General features: G+C 44.5%; 1 protein-coding gene across 3 annotated transcripts in view; it reads right to left on the bottom strand.

The window, feature by feature from the left end:
• Positions 1-318: 318 nt before the first annotated feature.
• Ipmk (inositol polyphosphate multikinase) overlaps positions 319-14,082 on the bottom strand; it is a 38,142-nt gene continuing 24,378 nt past the window's right edge. The window contains 3 exon segments of one of the 3 annotated variants that reach the window (NM_001347191.1): positions 319-4,999; positions 9,418-9,499; positions 13,324-13,499. In NM_001347191.1, the coding sequence (NP_001334120.1) occupies positions 4,386-4,999; positions 9,418-9,499; positions 13,324-13,499 (872 nt within the window). In that variant the 3' untranslated portion in view covers positions 319-4,385. 3 annotated transcript variants of the gene reach the window in all.

Below are 14,082 nucleotides of genomic sequence, written 5' to 3'. Positions count from 1 at the left end.
GTGTCTTTTTTGGTGTTAATGATTTATTTTTATTTTATGTGCCCTGGTATTCTGGTTGCATGTATGTGTGTGTATGTAAGGGGTGCGGGATCTCTTGGAGATGGAGTTACAATACAAGGGAAGAGTAGGGGGAATTGTCTTCTAAGGCAACTATGTAGCCTACATGAGCAACTAACTGTGTAGGTGGTGGGAATTGAACCTGGCTCATTTGGAAGAGGAGCCGGTGTTCTTAACTTCTGAAGTATCTATCTCTCCAGCCCCGTGAGTGTCTTTTACATCATTCTTAACTTGTTCAGATGTGCTAATCAACGGAAGACGTTCCAATGCAAAACATTTTAATAAGTTGTTGAATGTACAGTTATTAGAGTTATCTAAATATCGCTTATAAAAATTGGTATATCACATTAGATGATTCTACAAACACAGTGATGAGCCTTGCACTCCAAGACTATCCCATCAATAGTACAAATTACAAACACTGAGAAAAAGAAAGCTAGAGACATTTCCACCAAAGTACAGGGATACATTCATTCATCAAGTAACAGGGGGCGGGGACTGGCACTGCTGCCTGGATGTTACTAAGGACACAACTGGGTGTGATTTCCCATCTTCCACCACAGATCCCACAGCCAAGTGTCTATGTGTGCCTTTCGCTACAGGGGACCAGAAACCCTATCTTCAATAACTAACCTTTTAATCTTTTAAGTGGACACCAGGCCAAAGTTTCACCACACCACACGTTTCTACTGTTTTTGGTTTTGTTTTTGTTTTTTTTTAATTTGACTGTCTGATTTACTGGCACGAATCATGGTGGTTTTTGATAGAAGCTATCGAAGCAAGTGGGAAGACACACTATCGACAGCCAAGAGGCTGAATCTGTCTCCAGATATCAGTATTGGATGTTATAACAACAGAGTTGCTCTGAAGTCAAGAAATACCTTCATGTCCGCTGACAAGTCTGAAATCCCAGCAATCTGAAAACTTGAGATTTAAAAGGTTTGCACCAGCGAGGAGCAACCATAGTCACACTGTGCTATTTATTATTCCAAAGGCGACGGCTGAATGTACCTTTACAAGCATGTCTTAAGAGCGCTCTTTTTCAGGCTGTTTTAGGCTGTCTGTAACTGCCCCAGCTGGAGAGTCAGCGGTTCCCTTGATCTCAGCCCCCAATCATCTGCCTCTGTTGTAGCTCAATACTTAGCACTTCATCTTTACCCAAACACTAGCTTTAACAGCTTGAAATACAGGTGTTGGTGTGTCTCTGTTTTAAAGTCGTCCTCGTGAGCCTCTCCACCTAGACAGGGTGCTGGAGACGATCAGTCCTGACTGCTTCACCAACGCACACGTCAGGGAGAGGGGTTGAAAATACTTGGTGAGGTGCAGACTTGAGTCTGAGTGAACTGAGAGGCCAAGGCCCCCAGACACTACCCTGAGAGTAACCAAATGGACTATTCTTAAAAGGGACTTGATGTTTCTGGGTAACTGAACCATTGTAGGGGGCAAGACAAAGGGCAACGGAAGCTATGGATACACAAAAGCCACGGTCGGTTGAGGGTCTGCAAGAGAAGGACAGCTGTGTAAACGGCTGGTTCAACCAAGCACGTCTGGACATCAGACCTCAAGGGGAGTGGTATTAACAGTCAGAGCCAGTCAGTTCCCAGTTCAGCCCTTCCTCCTGCCTACACATTCCAAATCCTAACAGCAATAAAAAGATTGCAACAGAGGTAATTATAGAAATTCATTTCCCCCCAAATGTTATAAATTCGACAGTTCAGAGGCCTGACAGCGAGGGCAACACTGTGGAGATCTCGGGCAACTGCATCACAGGACGCCGGCAGGCATTCAGGAATCGGTTCTCACTCGGCCCGCAGTAACTGTCTGTCTGTAGTGTGGACAGGTAGAGTGCCCAGCCCCCTCCAAACACACAGAACAAAGCATCGCATACTAATTTAACACCACAGCCATCAGAGCCACTTACATACATTTTTCAAAACTCTCTTGAAAGACTAAATAGTTCACAATTATAATTTATGCAACTTCCATCCATATTAAAATAATTAATGTAAATACTTTATTATAAAACTATTTTACAATTTAAACTTTTATTTGAGAAATGTATTCACACCCACAAGTCCTTTCCATGAGTGCATCCCATAAGGAACACACTCAAATCATGTTGGGGGGGCTAAGAGGGGGCGGCTAGCATCACCACCAGTTCAAACCACCTCCTCATTTGCTCATTTCTTAAATATCCGTGTGTTCACATATGCATGGTTAGTGACAGATGCCTCTTCCCCAAAGTGGCAAATCTCAGCATCATTTTTAAAGACAGGACAGACCGGGAAACACCCACCACAGGTTGCTTACATCACGAACATGTTGATCATGGCATCAAGGAGCACAAAGTAACACAAAGTGGCCAGCAGTTGGGAAACTGTAAACGAGAAGAACTGGATGCTCACCCCTTCCCTGAGAAGCAGGGGGAAGAATCACTTCCTGTTTTATTCAGACAAAACCTACTTGTCGAAAAGGCAGGATGCTGGCTTCCGAAATGTTTGAAACAGCTGTAGATCAGAGACTTTACTAAGCTGAAGTGTGCCCAAAGCTTCGAATACTCAAGTTTCCCAATTCCTCATATATAGGCTGATACCATCTCAAACTGCCTCTTAAGAGCCAAAATAGTGTTCAGCAGATGGGCTTGAGAGTTCCTGAATCACACCCAGATAACAAGTCAATATTGTAAGAAAAACAGTCAAACTGAAAGTTTTCTAATAATTATCACTTAAAATTCACTCCCACAAAATGAGAGAAACAAAAATAGGTATAGCCAGTCCACACCTGGGCAGAGAATGTGTCGTTCTTGCAGGTCTGAGAACACCTGCAGCCTCCCAGAGAAAACCCCTAAAAGGCACGTTAACCAGACCCACTCTGGTTAATGACCCATTCCTTTCCGGCTCACATTTGAGCGTGGGCATTTGCAAACTACATTTGGACTGTAAAAGTTCCTCCACATTACAGAAAATGGTTCTTGGATTTTGCAGTTTGATTTGTAAACCTCAAGGAAAAAAGAGGTGAAAAGGAAAAAAAGGTCAGGTCGTGACTCAAAGCTTGTCTAAAAAGGACAAGCTGTTCAGTTATTTTATCACATCAGCGGGTCAAAGGGCAAGCAAGCACAGCAAAAAGATTTGCAAATTTAATTTCAGTTTTGAAAACACTTTAACGACAGCTTTGAAAAAGGTGGTAGTGGTAAAATAAACATGACACTTATAAATATCTTTTTTTTCAAGGAAAAGTTGCCTGCCTGTTGCTCCGAGTGAAATTAACTAGGACCTCTCTGTTAGACACCACGGGAGTGAGACCTAAGCAGGGTTCCTCCAGTGCACTGGGCACAACGTTCTGTTGTGAGACCTAAGCAGGGTTCCTCCAGTGCACTGGGCACAGCGTTCTGTTGTGAGACCTAAGCAGGGTTCCTCCAGTGCACTGGGCACAGCGTTCTGTGGATGCTTAACCAAATTCTGAGAGATAATGTTTATGCTAAGGCTTAAAAAGTCAATGGGGATACATTTTAAAGAATGGATTTTCTAAAATGGAAGACTCTCAAAAATTAAAGAAGAGATAAAACAAAGTTTCCACCATTCACCTCTCGGGAGCCTCACTGGTAATAAAAAGAGGGTGTTTTATGACAGCTTTCACAACATAGTAAATGAAGACTTTTCCATAAATGAAATTCTTTAAAACAAAAGAAAGAAAAGGGTAATATGTTCTTTACAAATATCTCTCTTCTCTTGACCCTAGGGAGGAAAATTTGTGCTGTTAGCTGCTGCCGGCCACCTGACACTCCCCTTCCCATGATGCTCAGCACAGAGCAGACAGGACCGGGAGGGAGCCCTGCTGGCTTAAGCACCTTTCTTTCATTCGCTGCGCTGCACTCTGCCTTTAATATAGAACCCACAGAGCCTCGTTTCCGTGTAAAATCTTCTCCAGTTTTAGGGACCTTTCTAGATCTTAGGATGGTCTGATAAAGTCATAGTTTAGGGTCGGCTCACTGGCAAGGTTGGGTGGACAGATTTCATGGTGACTGGCTACAGAAAGCTATGTGACCTCTAAATGACTGCGTAATGATTTGCGAGTGTTACAGCTGTTTGCTCCGTGTTCCACACACTCCCTGCTCGACATTCCTTTTTCTTTATTCTTCATAGTTTTCTAATGAACAAATTAGTATTCCTGAGTAAGAATATAAAAAAGTTAACCATCTACCAAAAGTATAAAGACAAATAAAACGCTGACTCACAATACAAATTTTTTACAGAGCAGTACAGGTGCTCGGCTAACGCCTGCAGCTCTCCATGGTGATTGGCCCGCTCCTTCACAGACTGCAGCAAGACTCAACTGTCTAAAATACTCCGAAGCACGGCAATTAGATGCTTCAGACCGTAAACATACCCCTCATCGACTGTGTTGCTAGGGAACACGTGAGCAAAGTCTATCATCCGTACTTCCGCTTCCGGGATCTCCGGACGACCCGCGGGAAGGTGGTAGAACACCTTTTCCAGTTGGGCAAGCACGTTTCCGTTTAAGTGTTCCTGGGACATGCTTCTCCACCCGTTGTCTTGCTCCAGCGTTTCGACTTTCAGGGAAGTCTGACTCTGGTGCTTTTTTGCATACAGCTTTCTGTGCCTCGAGTACGCCTTCGATAAGCTCTTGCCCACCGACATCCCGTTGGGCGGGGCGCCGAACAGGTGGAAGTTGTTATTGCACTCCAGGCCGTCCGCATCCGTCAGGGGTCCTTTGGAGAGAAACCTCCCCGCCAAAGTTCTATCGTTTGCTTTTGTAGTAGCTGGCTGAGATGAACCTTCATAAACAAACAGTAAAGAACTTGCGTAAAAGTTAAGCTGCTTCTGATTTTCAAACCACTGGAGAATCTTCTCTACCTTCTGAATACTGGCGGCAATCGCATCTTTTCTTAAACAGAAGCCATTGTGGAAAAACTTGGAGACGCCTGTAACGAAATACATCAGAGTCGGGGTTAAACTGTGCAGCCCAGTCACTTATAGAGTGTGCTCACAGCAGGTGAAATCCTTCACTTTGGCCAGGTGATGGTGGCTCACACCATTAATCCCAGCATTCAGGAGGCAGAGGCAGGTGGACCTGAGTTTGGGGCCAGCCTGGTCTACAGAGTGAATTCCAGGACAGAAAGGGCTACATACAGAAACCCTGTCTCGAAAAAAACCAAGATAATAATAATAATAACAACAACAACAACAACAACAACAATAATAATAATAATAATAATAATTAATAAAAAACCCACCTTACTATTTAACCACACTTGGGAATCTACAGCTTAGGCAAATTACTCTTATGTAACTCAATCAACAGGGCAATGCAAGTCCAAACTGCTTTTGAAATTTTATCTTACAGAATGGCCAAGATCAATAAAACAGGTGACAGCTCGTGCTGGAGAGGACGCGGAGTAAGGGCACTCACTCTCTTCCATTGCTGGTGGGAGTGCAAACTTGTACAACCGCTATGGAAATCAGTGTGGGGTTGCCTCAGGAAGCTGGAATAGCTCTACCTTAAGATTCAGCTAGCCCACTCTTGGGCATCTACCCAAAGGATGCTTCATCCCACTGCAGAGACGACACTGGCTCAGTCGTGTTCACTGCTGCTCTATTTATAATAGCCAGAGATTGGGAGCAACCTAGGGATGTGTCGGCAGATGAATGAATAGAGGAAATGTGGTACATTTACAAAACTGAGTACTACTCAGCTGTTGGAAGGAAGGAAGGAAGGAAGGAAAGAAGGAAGGAAGGAAGGAAGGAAGGAAGGAATTGTGAAATTCACAGGTAAATGGATGGAGTTAGGAAGAAAAAATATCATCTCAGTGAGATTATCCAGACCCCCCCAAAAAAAAAACCAAATACAGTATGCATTCATTTATATGTGAATGTCAATCTTCAATAGACAGGCTACAATCCATACAACCACAGGTTAGGGCTATAGTAAGGGACCAAAGGAAAGGGTTAATCCCCCTAGGGAGGAGAAATAGAATTGTTATTGGGGAGGCAGGGGTTGGATGAGAGTGGCCTCCACAGGCTCACAGACTTGAATGCTTGGTCACCAGGGAGTGGCACTAATTGAAAGGATTAGGAGGTGTGACCTTGCTGGAGTAGGTATGGCCTTGTTAGAGTGTGTCACTGGGGAGTAGGCTGAGGTTTCAAGCACCCAAGCCAGGCACAGTGGCTCTCTCTTCATGCTGCCTTCAGGTCTGGATGTAGAACTCTCAGCTACCATGTCCGCCTGCACACTCCATGTTCCCCACCATGACATTAATGAACTTAACCCTCTGAGACTGTGAGCAAGCCCTGACTAAATGCTTTCCTTTGTAAGAGTCATCGTGGTCATAGCGCCTCTTCACAGCAATAGAGCACCAATAAGACAGGGAGGGACCGTTTGAGAGGTGATATGGAACCTAATACAGTAGAAGCTTCCTAAAATATGTACCTATTATGAAGGTGAGCTAAAGGAAACTGCCAAATAACTGGGAGACAGAGCCCCAGCTGGACATCTCTCATCACCAAAGGAGGCCTCCAGATGAAGGAATGGCTGACATCTAATTGAGTTGTTGGGAACTCCCAAGCAACTCAGGCTGTTGCCAAGACCATTGGCTGCTACGCACAAACTGATAGTCAGGTCCTCTTGCTGAAATACCTACACAGCTTGTTGAACATGAAGAAGTCAGGCTGGTCCTACCTAGAGCCTTCACCCCTGATTCCTAGTGGTTATGGTGCCAGAGGGTACTCTGCACACTTCCAAAGGAGAAAGGTAAACGCCAACCCAGCTACAAACCCTCTGATAGTCAATGGTGGACTAACCAACCAATATCTGATTTGAGGTGAGGCTCACTGTGTGAGGTGGAACCCATTCCCAATACTGCTCAGGTGGCCAAGAACCAGAGACCAGATAGACCAGGAACCTATGAGAAACCAACTGCTACCGATTGGAGCGGTGAAATGATCCGTAATGGCACTGTGCTATACTCATGCACAGGCAGGCGCCTTTGCCCAGCCATCATCAGAGAAGGTTTCTTCTGCAGCAGACAGGAACAAACACAGAGAGCACAGCCAGACAGGGTGCAGAGACTTGAGACACTCAGTCCCAAATGGGATGTCACTATCAAGTAGCTCCTCCCTGGCCTATCAGGGAACTCTGTGGAGAAGGACGGGAGGGGGAGGGGACGAAGGACAGGAGGAAGAGGAGGAGGCAGTGCAAGAGCAGGTGAGGATGAAAGATTCCATGGAAACATGACCTCTTTAACACAGCAGAACCACACACGTGAAAGCGCAGAAACTGCGACAGGACACACAGGGCCAGCCCATCGGGGGGGAAGTGGGCACAGGATCCCATCCCTAACACAGGAGTTCTCTCCAGTTGCTCTCAACAGGGAAATCCATTCTCTCCAGTGGAGCTTCAGTGGATACAGAGGACTCTTAAGACCATGCCCAGCAGTAAACGGCCAACACGAAACAAACTCAGTGGTGTTTCTGGAGGCTCTTTTCTCACGATGCTTTGCCAGCACCTGTTTTTCTCTTCTTTACATTCCTGGTTTCCTGTTTCTATAAGATTTCTGTGTATGTAAATGTGATGGTTGTTTTGTCCTATTTTGGTTGTTTTTATTTTATCTTTTCTGTTGTTGGTGGTGGTGGTTGGGCTTTTTTTTCTTTTTAAGATTTTTTTTTTTAATGTATATGAGTACACTGTCACTGTCTTCAGACATACCAGAAGAGTGCATCGGATCCCATTACAGATGGTCGTGAGCTACCATGTAGCTGCTGGAAATTGAACTCAGATCGTCTGGAAGAGCAGTCAGTGTTCTTAACTGCTGAGCCATCTTTGCAGCCCCCAGTTCTTTGGGGTTTTTTGTTTGTTTGTTTGGTTGGTTGGTTGGTTTGGTTTAGTTTGGTTTGGTTCAAGACAGGGTTTCTCTGTGTTGCCCTGGATGTCCTGGAACTCTCTTTGTAGACCAGGGTGGCCTTTAACTCACAGAAATGCGCCTGCTAGGATTAAAGCTGTGTCCCACCACTATATATATATGTGTGTATATATGTGTATCTATATCTAGATAGATAGATAGATAGATAGATATTTATAGTCCAGTGAGAGGGAAAGAAAGAGAGAAACGAAGGAAGGAAGGAAGGAAGGAAGGAAGGAAGGAAGGAAGGAAGGAAGGAAGGAAGGAAAAAAGAAAGAAAGAAAGAAACAAACAAACAAACAAACAAACAAACTAACTGTGTATGGGAAAATGAAAAGGACCAGGCAGGAATTGGGGGAGAGGAAAGTATAATCAGAATATATTGTATTAAAAAAATCTATTTTCAATTAAAAAAAAAAGAAAGAAGAATAAAGAAATTAAATCATTCCAGGAAACTACAGCCAGGGGGAGGGGGGCTCTCCATATTTTTTAATAGTCAAATTAAGTACTAGCTTGCTTTGATCAAGTATGCCAAGACAGGAACTAAGCACAAAGCTAGAAGCAGATGTGTTTTCTGTATATAACACCAGCGCCCTCCTGGGAACTCTACAGGCCAACTTCTCATAGAGCTGAAAATAACCTAATATAAGGTTATTGTTCAAAGACAAAATGCCCTGTTATAATGTCTAGGTCACCAGACTTTTACCAAAGCGATATTAAGCAAATTGCCACCTGCCTGCCACCTGCCTATTCATCAGGCACTTTAGAAGCTTGACTATCACCCAACCACACAGGAGCAGCTTTACATACAATTTATACTTAATACATTTTATTGATTTATAATTTAACCCCACATGTGCTGGGATTTCAGGTGTGTGCCACCAGGCCAGCAGAGTGTGAACTTAAAGCTTTGGTACTGAGCTGGACAGCGGTGTTCAGCATTCCATACATACAAGAGTGCATGCACACTGCTCCAGAACAGCTCTGAGACGGTGCCCTGGGACCCCTGGCTGAATACGGGTTGAGGCAGTTGTAGGATTCTGAGAAGCAGGGGTCATGAAGGGCCTGGGCCTCCCTGCGTCCGGGTCACCCAGGAACAGGACGTATTTACTCCCCATGGCTGCTCCCTTGTTGTGTCCAAAGCAAAGGAGCTACCAGATACACCTGAATCTGAACCGAACAAAAGCTCCTTCATGGTGGGTTGTCTCGGGGATTTATCGCAGCAGTAGGAAGCAAGTGGGCCAGCAACTGGATTAGAAGAAACTAGTGAGTATGTAAAAGGAGGAGGGGTGCTCACAACCCACACTTTACCATGGTAAACACACTTTTCTCTCTCTACATTCCTAATGTAAAAGGTTCTGAGTTGTCTGGTTATTCCAAAGGAGAACTAAATCTGGTGAGTGCCATCTTGCTGACTGCAGCAGCAGCCCCGCTCCAGGGCTCACCTTCCTTCAGGGTCTCTTTCGTTAGGCCTCTTCCATAGTGCTGGTTTTGTGTCTCGTAGCTGTCAGAGTGAAGATGATAAACCTGTCAAAATAAAAGAACAATGAACACTCAAACAGTAATATGGGGTGCCCTTGGCCACCAGGGGCGGTTTCATGGCTAGTTACAGGACCCTCCAGACAGACATGAGAATCACACTGCCAGAGAAACACAGGTTGAAAGAGCAGGTAGCATTTCAGATGCCCTACTTCTCAAAAGCTGCTAAGAGTAACAAAGATTTTCAGTATGATAGAACTATCTATCTCGATCCATCATGATTCACCACAAATTTACAGAGCCAAGAGGGAAAAGCATTTCCTAATATTTAAGTTTAGCTGAATTTCGAGAAACACGCTCCACTCAACACCTGGGGGAGTAGAAGCAGGTCAGGGGTTCAAGGTCATCCTTGGCTGCATGGCAAGTTTAAAGCAACAGATTACACAAACTCTGCCACAGAAAAGGAAGTTAAAGTGGAGAATAACACAGTGATACTTTCCCGGCATGCAACCCGCCCTTGGCTCACTCTCAGCACCAATAAAAGCAGGTGTGGCTGCACACACCTGTAATGAGTCACAGGCAAGGGGATCACAAGTTCAAGGTGCGCTCACCTACACAGCCAGCGAGGACAGCAGGCTGAGCTACAGACAGAGATGCAGTCTTCAAACAACAAAAACAAAGAGTGCTTTTGCTACAATACCTTTTATCTGTATTTCCATCTAAAAAATTATTCTAGAGTCCCCTGGGCAGGTGGATCTCTGAGTTCAAGGCCAGCCTGCTCTAGAGTTCCAGGATAGGTAGGTAGGTAGGTAGGTAGGTAGGTAGATAGATAGATAGATAGATAGATAGATAGATAGATAGATAGATATAAACAGGCAGACAGGCAGACAGGCAGACAGAATTACGTTAGTCATTAACAAGTGCAAACAAATGAGGAAAAGCAACGATGGGCTAATGATATGATTCAGCCTTTATGCGCTTGTACTGAAGCACAGCAACCTTTGACCCCAGCACTCAGGAGACAGAGGCAGGAAGATCGCTGTGAGTTCAAGGCCAGTCTGATGCTGAGTTCTAGTCAGGACTATGTACAGAGACACTGTCTTGAGAAAAGGAGTGGAGCCTATCCTGCTCTTGCAATTCCCAGCGCCCATATTGGGTGGCTCACACTCACCTGTAACTTCAGCTCCAGGATGAGGCCAGGCAGCTGGGCTCATGCGCATCTAGCCTCCCTGACCCTCCCTCCCCCCTTTCCCCCCCAATCTGATTGGCTAGCAAGTACAACAGAGCCATAGATGTCCTACAGATGGCAATTAATGTTCATAAAATACCCCAAGTCATTCCTCCAAAATAAGTCGATACCAAAATATCAGCACCTACACTAAAGGCAACCTATAACTGAAAAGCAACCACAATACAAGCACCACCATTTTTTTAATCATATAAACTAATTCTAAAGTTCACAGAGTGCCAGGTACTGTGGTTTGTGTCTACAGTCCCAACCAAGTAGGTGACCTCAGCAACAGGTTCATTAAAGCTGGGGAATGTCCATACAGGAAAATAAGGAAGAACTGGAAGACCAAGGCCTTAAAAAGGGGGACTGACCAAAGCACAGTCTGATACTAAAACACATTTGAGTCTGGTAGGTGCAAGACTTTAGGATATAAGAAAAACTGAGTTCAGTGAGAAAATGTGGACCAAGTGGTGTCAGTCTCTGCCACAATAAATCCAAAACACAAAGATCACAATACACAAAATAAAAAATAAAATAATGATAATCAAAATACACAAAATAAAAATAAACAATGATATGTCTTCAAAGGTCACACTAGGGTCCTTGAGGAAAGACCAGTGAAGAAATCGCCACGCCATACAGCGCAGCGCTCCTGTCCTGAGGAAATCCGGTATGACTAGAGAATCTATGAACATGTGTAGAACTAATTATTATCAATTATCCTGTCACTGGGTGGCTACCCGCCCCAATAATCTATGTTCCCAAATAAAAGACATACACAGACAGTCTTTATATTTTATTATGCCTTATTCAGCACAATAGCTGGGCCACTGCCTATCCTCCATGCTGTTAATCTCAAGTTATTATTTACTAAATTCTATGTTCTGTCTTGGCCACTCTGGACCCCCTGGGCCACACTCTTCCGGCTCCTTCACCTGGTGGTCATGCCTCTCTGTCCTGCAGTCTTCTCGGACATGACATCTCTCCTCTCCTCCACACTCTCTGGGTAAGGCGGATCTCCCCTTCCTCTCTCCTCCCTGCCCAAGCCCAGGAATCATAAAATCCCGCCTCCGTCTGTCCTCCCCAGCTATTGGCTGTTGGCACCCTTATTTACCAATCAGAACCAACTCAGGGCAGGTTCCCAGGAGCTCCATTCAGACACTTTCATGTAAGCAGGTTTTTGGGGAACATAATTAGCACTGTAATACAAGCAACTACATCTCCCCCTTCTTGTCCAATTCCAAAGTCTCTTTTGTCTCAGATGTACATTGAACATAATGAGTTCTACAAACAAGTCCATGTTCCCACAAACTCAGTTCCCTCTTTCTGCCTCTAAGTTGAGTCCCCAGGAACAACCTGCCCAGCTTTCACTGAAAGCCCCTCACCCAGTGAGCCGCGCGTCCTGCTGCCCCTTCTGTCTTTTCTTATATGCTCACGTTTATTACTGTTTCCTAAGATGAAAACCTACTTGAACAATCCTCCTACTTCATTGATCGAGAAATGACGTCCAACATCAGATCTGCTTGGCTGATATCGCCGGCACATTAGCAATCTCCCACGAAACTTCCTGTTTAAGACTCACAAGGAAGATCGTCTGTCACTTGATCATGCCTGCACACTGTGTAATCATCTGGCACATCTAGAAGAAACACTCCTACGGGTTTAGAGGATCGAGTGCCACGTTACTTCCCAGCTATGGTGATGTATGAGAAATAGCTTCAGTAATTCTTTCTTCCCACCATATGCGCTCTGGTATTTGTGTTGTGACATCAGAGGTGGAGAGCAATCCTGTGCTAGCCCTCCAAGATGACAGCAAGCCATCTCTGCCTCTGTAGCTCCCGCTCTGTCCCCTCAGAAGTGGTCCCAGGGTAGAGACATTCAAGCAGCCCAGATGACACCAGCCCATGACTATCCTGAGGTGAACAGTATGTGAGCAGATCAAAGCAGAAATATAAGCTTTTCATGTATCAGTTAAAAGAAAAAAGATCTAAGTGCTAATTCATAGAACTATTTGCAAATAAAACTGGTTTAAATAAAAGTATGAAATAATGTAGATTTTTTTTCCTACTTATATAATAGTTCTTGGGCTGGCGAGATGGCTCAGCAAGTAAGAGCACTGACTGCTCTTCCAAAGGTCATGAGTTCAAATCCCAGCAACCACCCATAATGAGATCTGATGTTCTCTTCTGGTGCATCTGAAGACAGCTACAGTGTACTTATTTATAATAATAAATAAATCTTTAAACAAAAACACAAACAGTTCTTTTCCCCAGCATGGGGAGGCAGACAGGTGAGTCTCTGAGTTCAAGACCAGCCTGGTCTACAAAGCAATTTCTAGAACAGTCAGGGCCACACAGTGAGATCCTGTTTCAAAAAGCCAAAAGTTATAAATGGCTCTTCTTATAGGAAAAGTACAAAGAACATGTTCACTTTTAATCTTTATTATACACTCAAACTTCAACCTTCTCAACCCTAAAACAAATGCATCTTAGGGTCTGGCCATTATGCATTAATTGCCTACTATGTGTCAGAACTAATGTTGCTGACTACAGACCATAGAGCAACGGATAAAATGCCTGTCCTTTTAGCTCACACTACATGGAGTGTTGCGTAAGGAAAGCGTCACGGAAACCGTTCTTACCCTCATGCCGAGCACCAGGAACCCGATCTCCTCCATCAGAGGGTACTTGCTGACCTGCTGCTGAATCTTCTCTGATGACGCAAAGGGGTCGTAGCTCTTCCGCCCAATCTTCACGTCCATTATACAGGGTTTGTTAAACTTATGAGTCACATCTTCCAGTTTTAGGTACACATCTGCTATTGGAGAAAAACCTTAATTAATGACAGGCAACCGTACCATTCAAACAACCCCCAGAGAAAAACAAAAAGAGGAGATGCTGGAGGTGAGAGACTTAGGTAGATCTAGAGCCAATGGACATGGTAACAGCATCAACAGACAAATGTCTGCTCCGTGTGACCAGACATCATTGGAGCGAAGGGGAGGCCCAGCATTACAAAGCTGTGGGCACCTCCCCACCAACACAACACTGTCTGGCTCAGAATGAGATTTCTTAGGATCTTAAGGATTTTGTGAAGTTTGACATCAGTAAACTGGGGACTGAATCCAAGTGACCCCACCTACTTCTCTCTTGCTACTCTCACACGCACTGTTGCTCTGTCACCGCCCATCTCAGCGCCTGCACACATCTGCCACAGAAAACTTGCTGTCTCTCAACAAAAGCTCCTTCTCACACATTACCTTGAAAGCATGGGTTTGGGTATGAGGAGAAAAGGAAGAAAAGAAATAGTTCTCCCTGTTCCTACGGAAAGCAATCCTGTCCAAATTCTCAATGAAACTATGATTCATGTTTTAGTTCTTAAGGCTGGAGGAGAGGGATGA

This window comes from Mus musculus, chromosome 10, assembly GCF_000001635.26.
Source record: "Mus musculus strain C57BL/6J chromosome 10, GRCm38.p6 C57BL/6J".
Classification (NCBI taxonomy): domain Eukaryota; kingdom Metazoa; phylum Chordata; class Mammalia; order Rodentia; family Muridae; genus Mus; species Mus musculus.
Note: the sequence above shows the minus strand (reverse complement) of the source record. Positions and strands in the feature narration are given on the sequence as shown.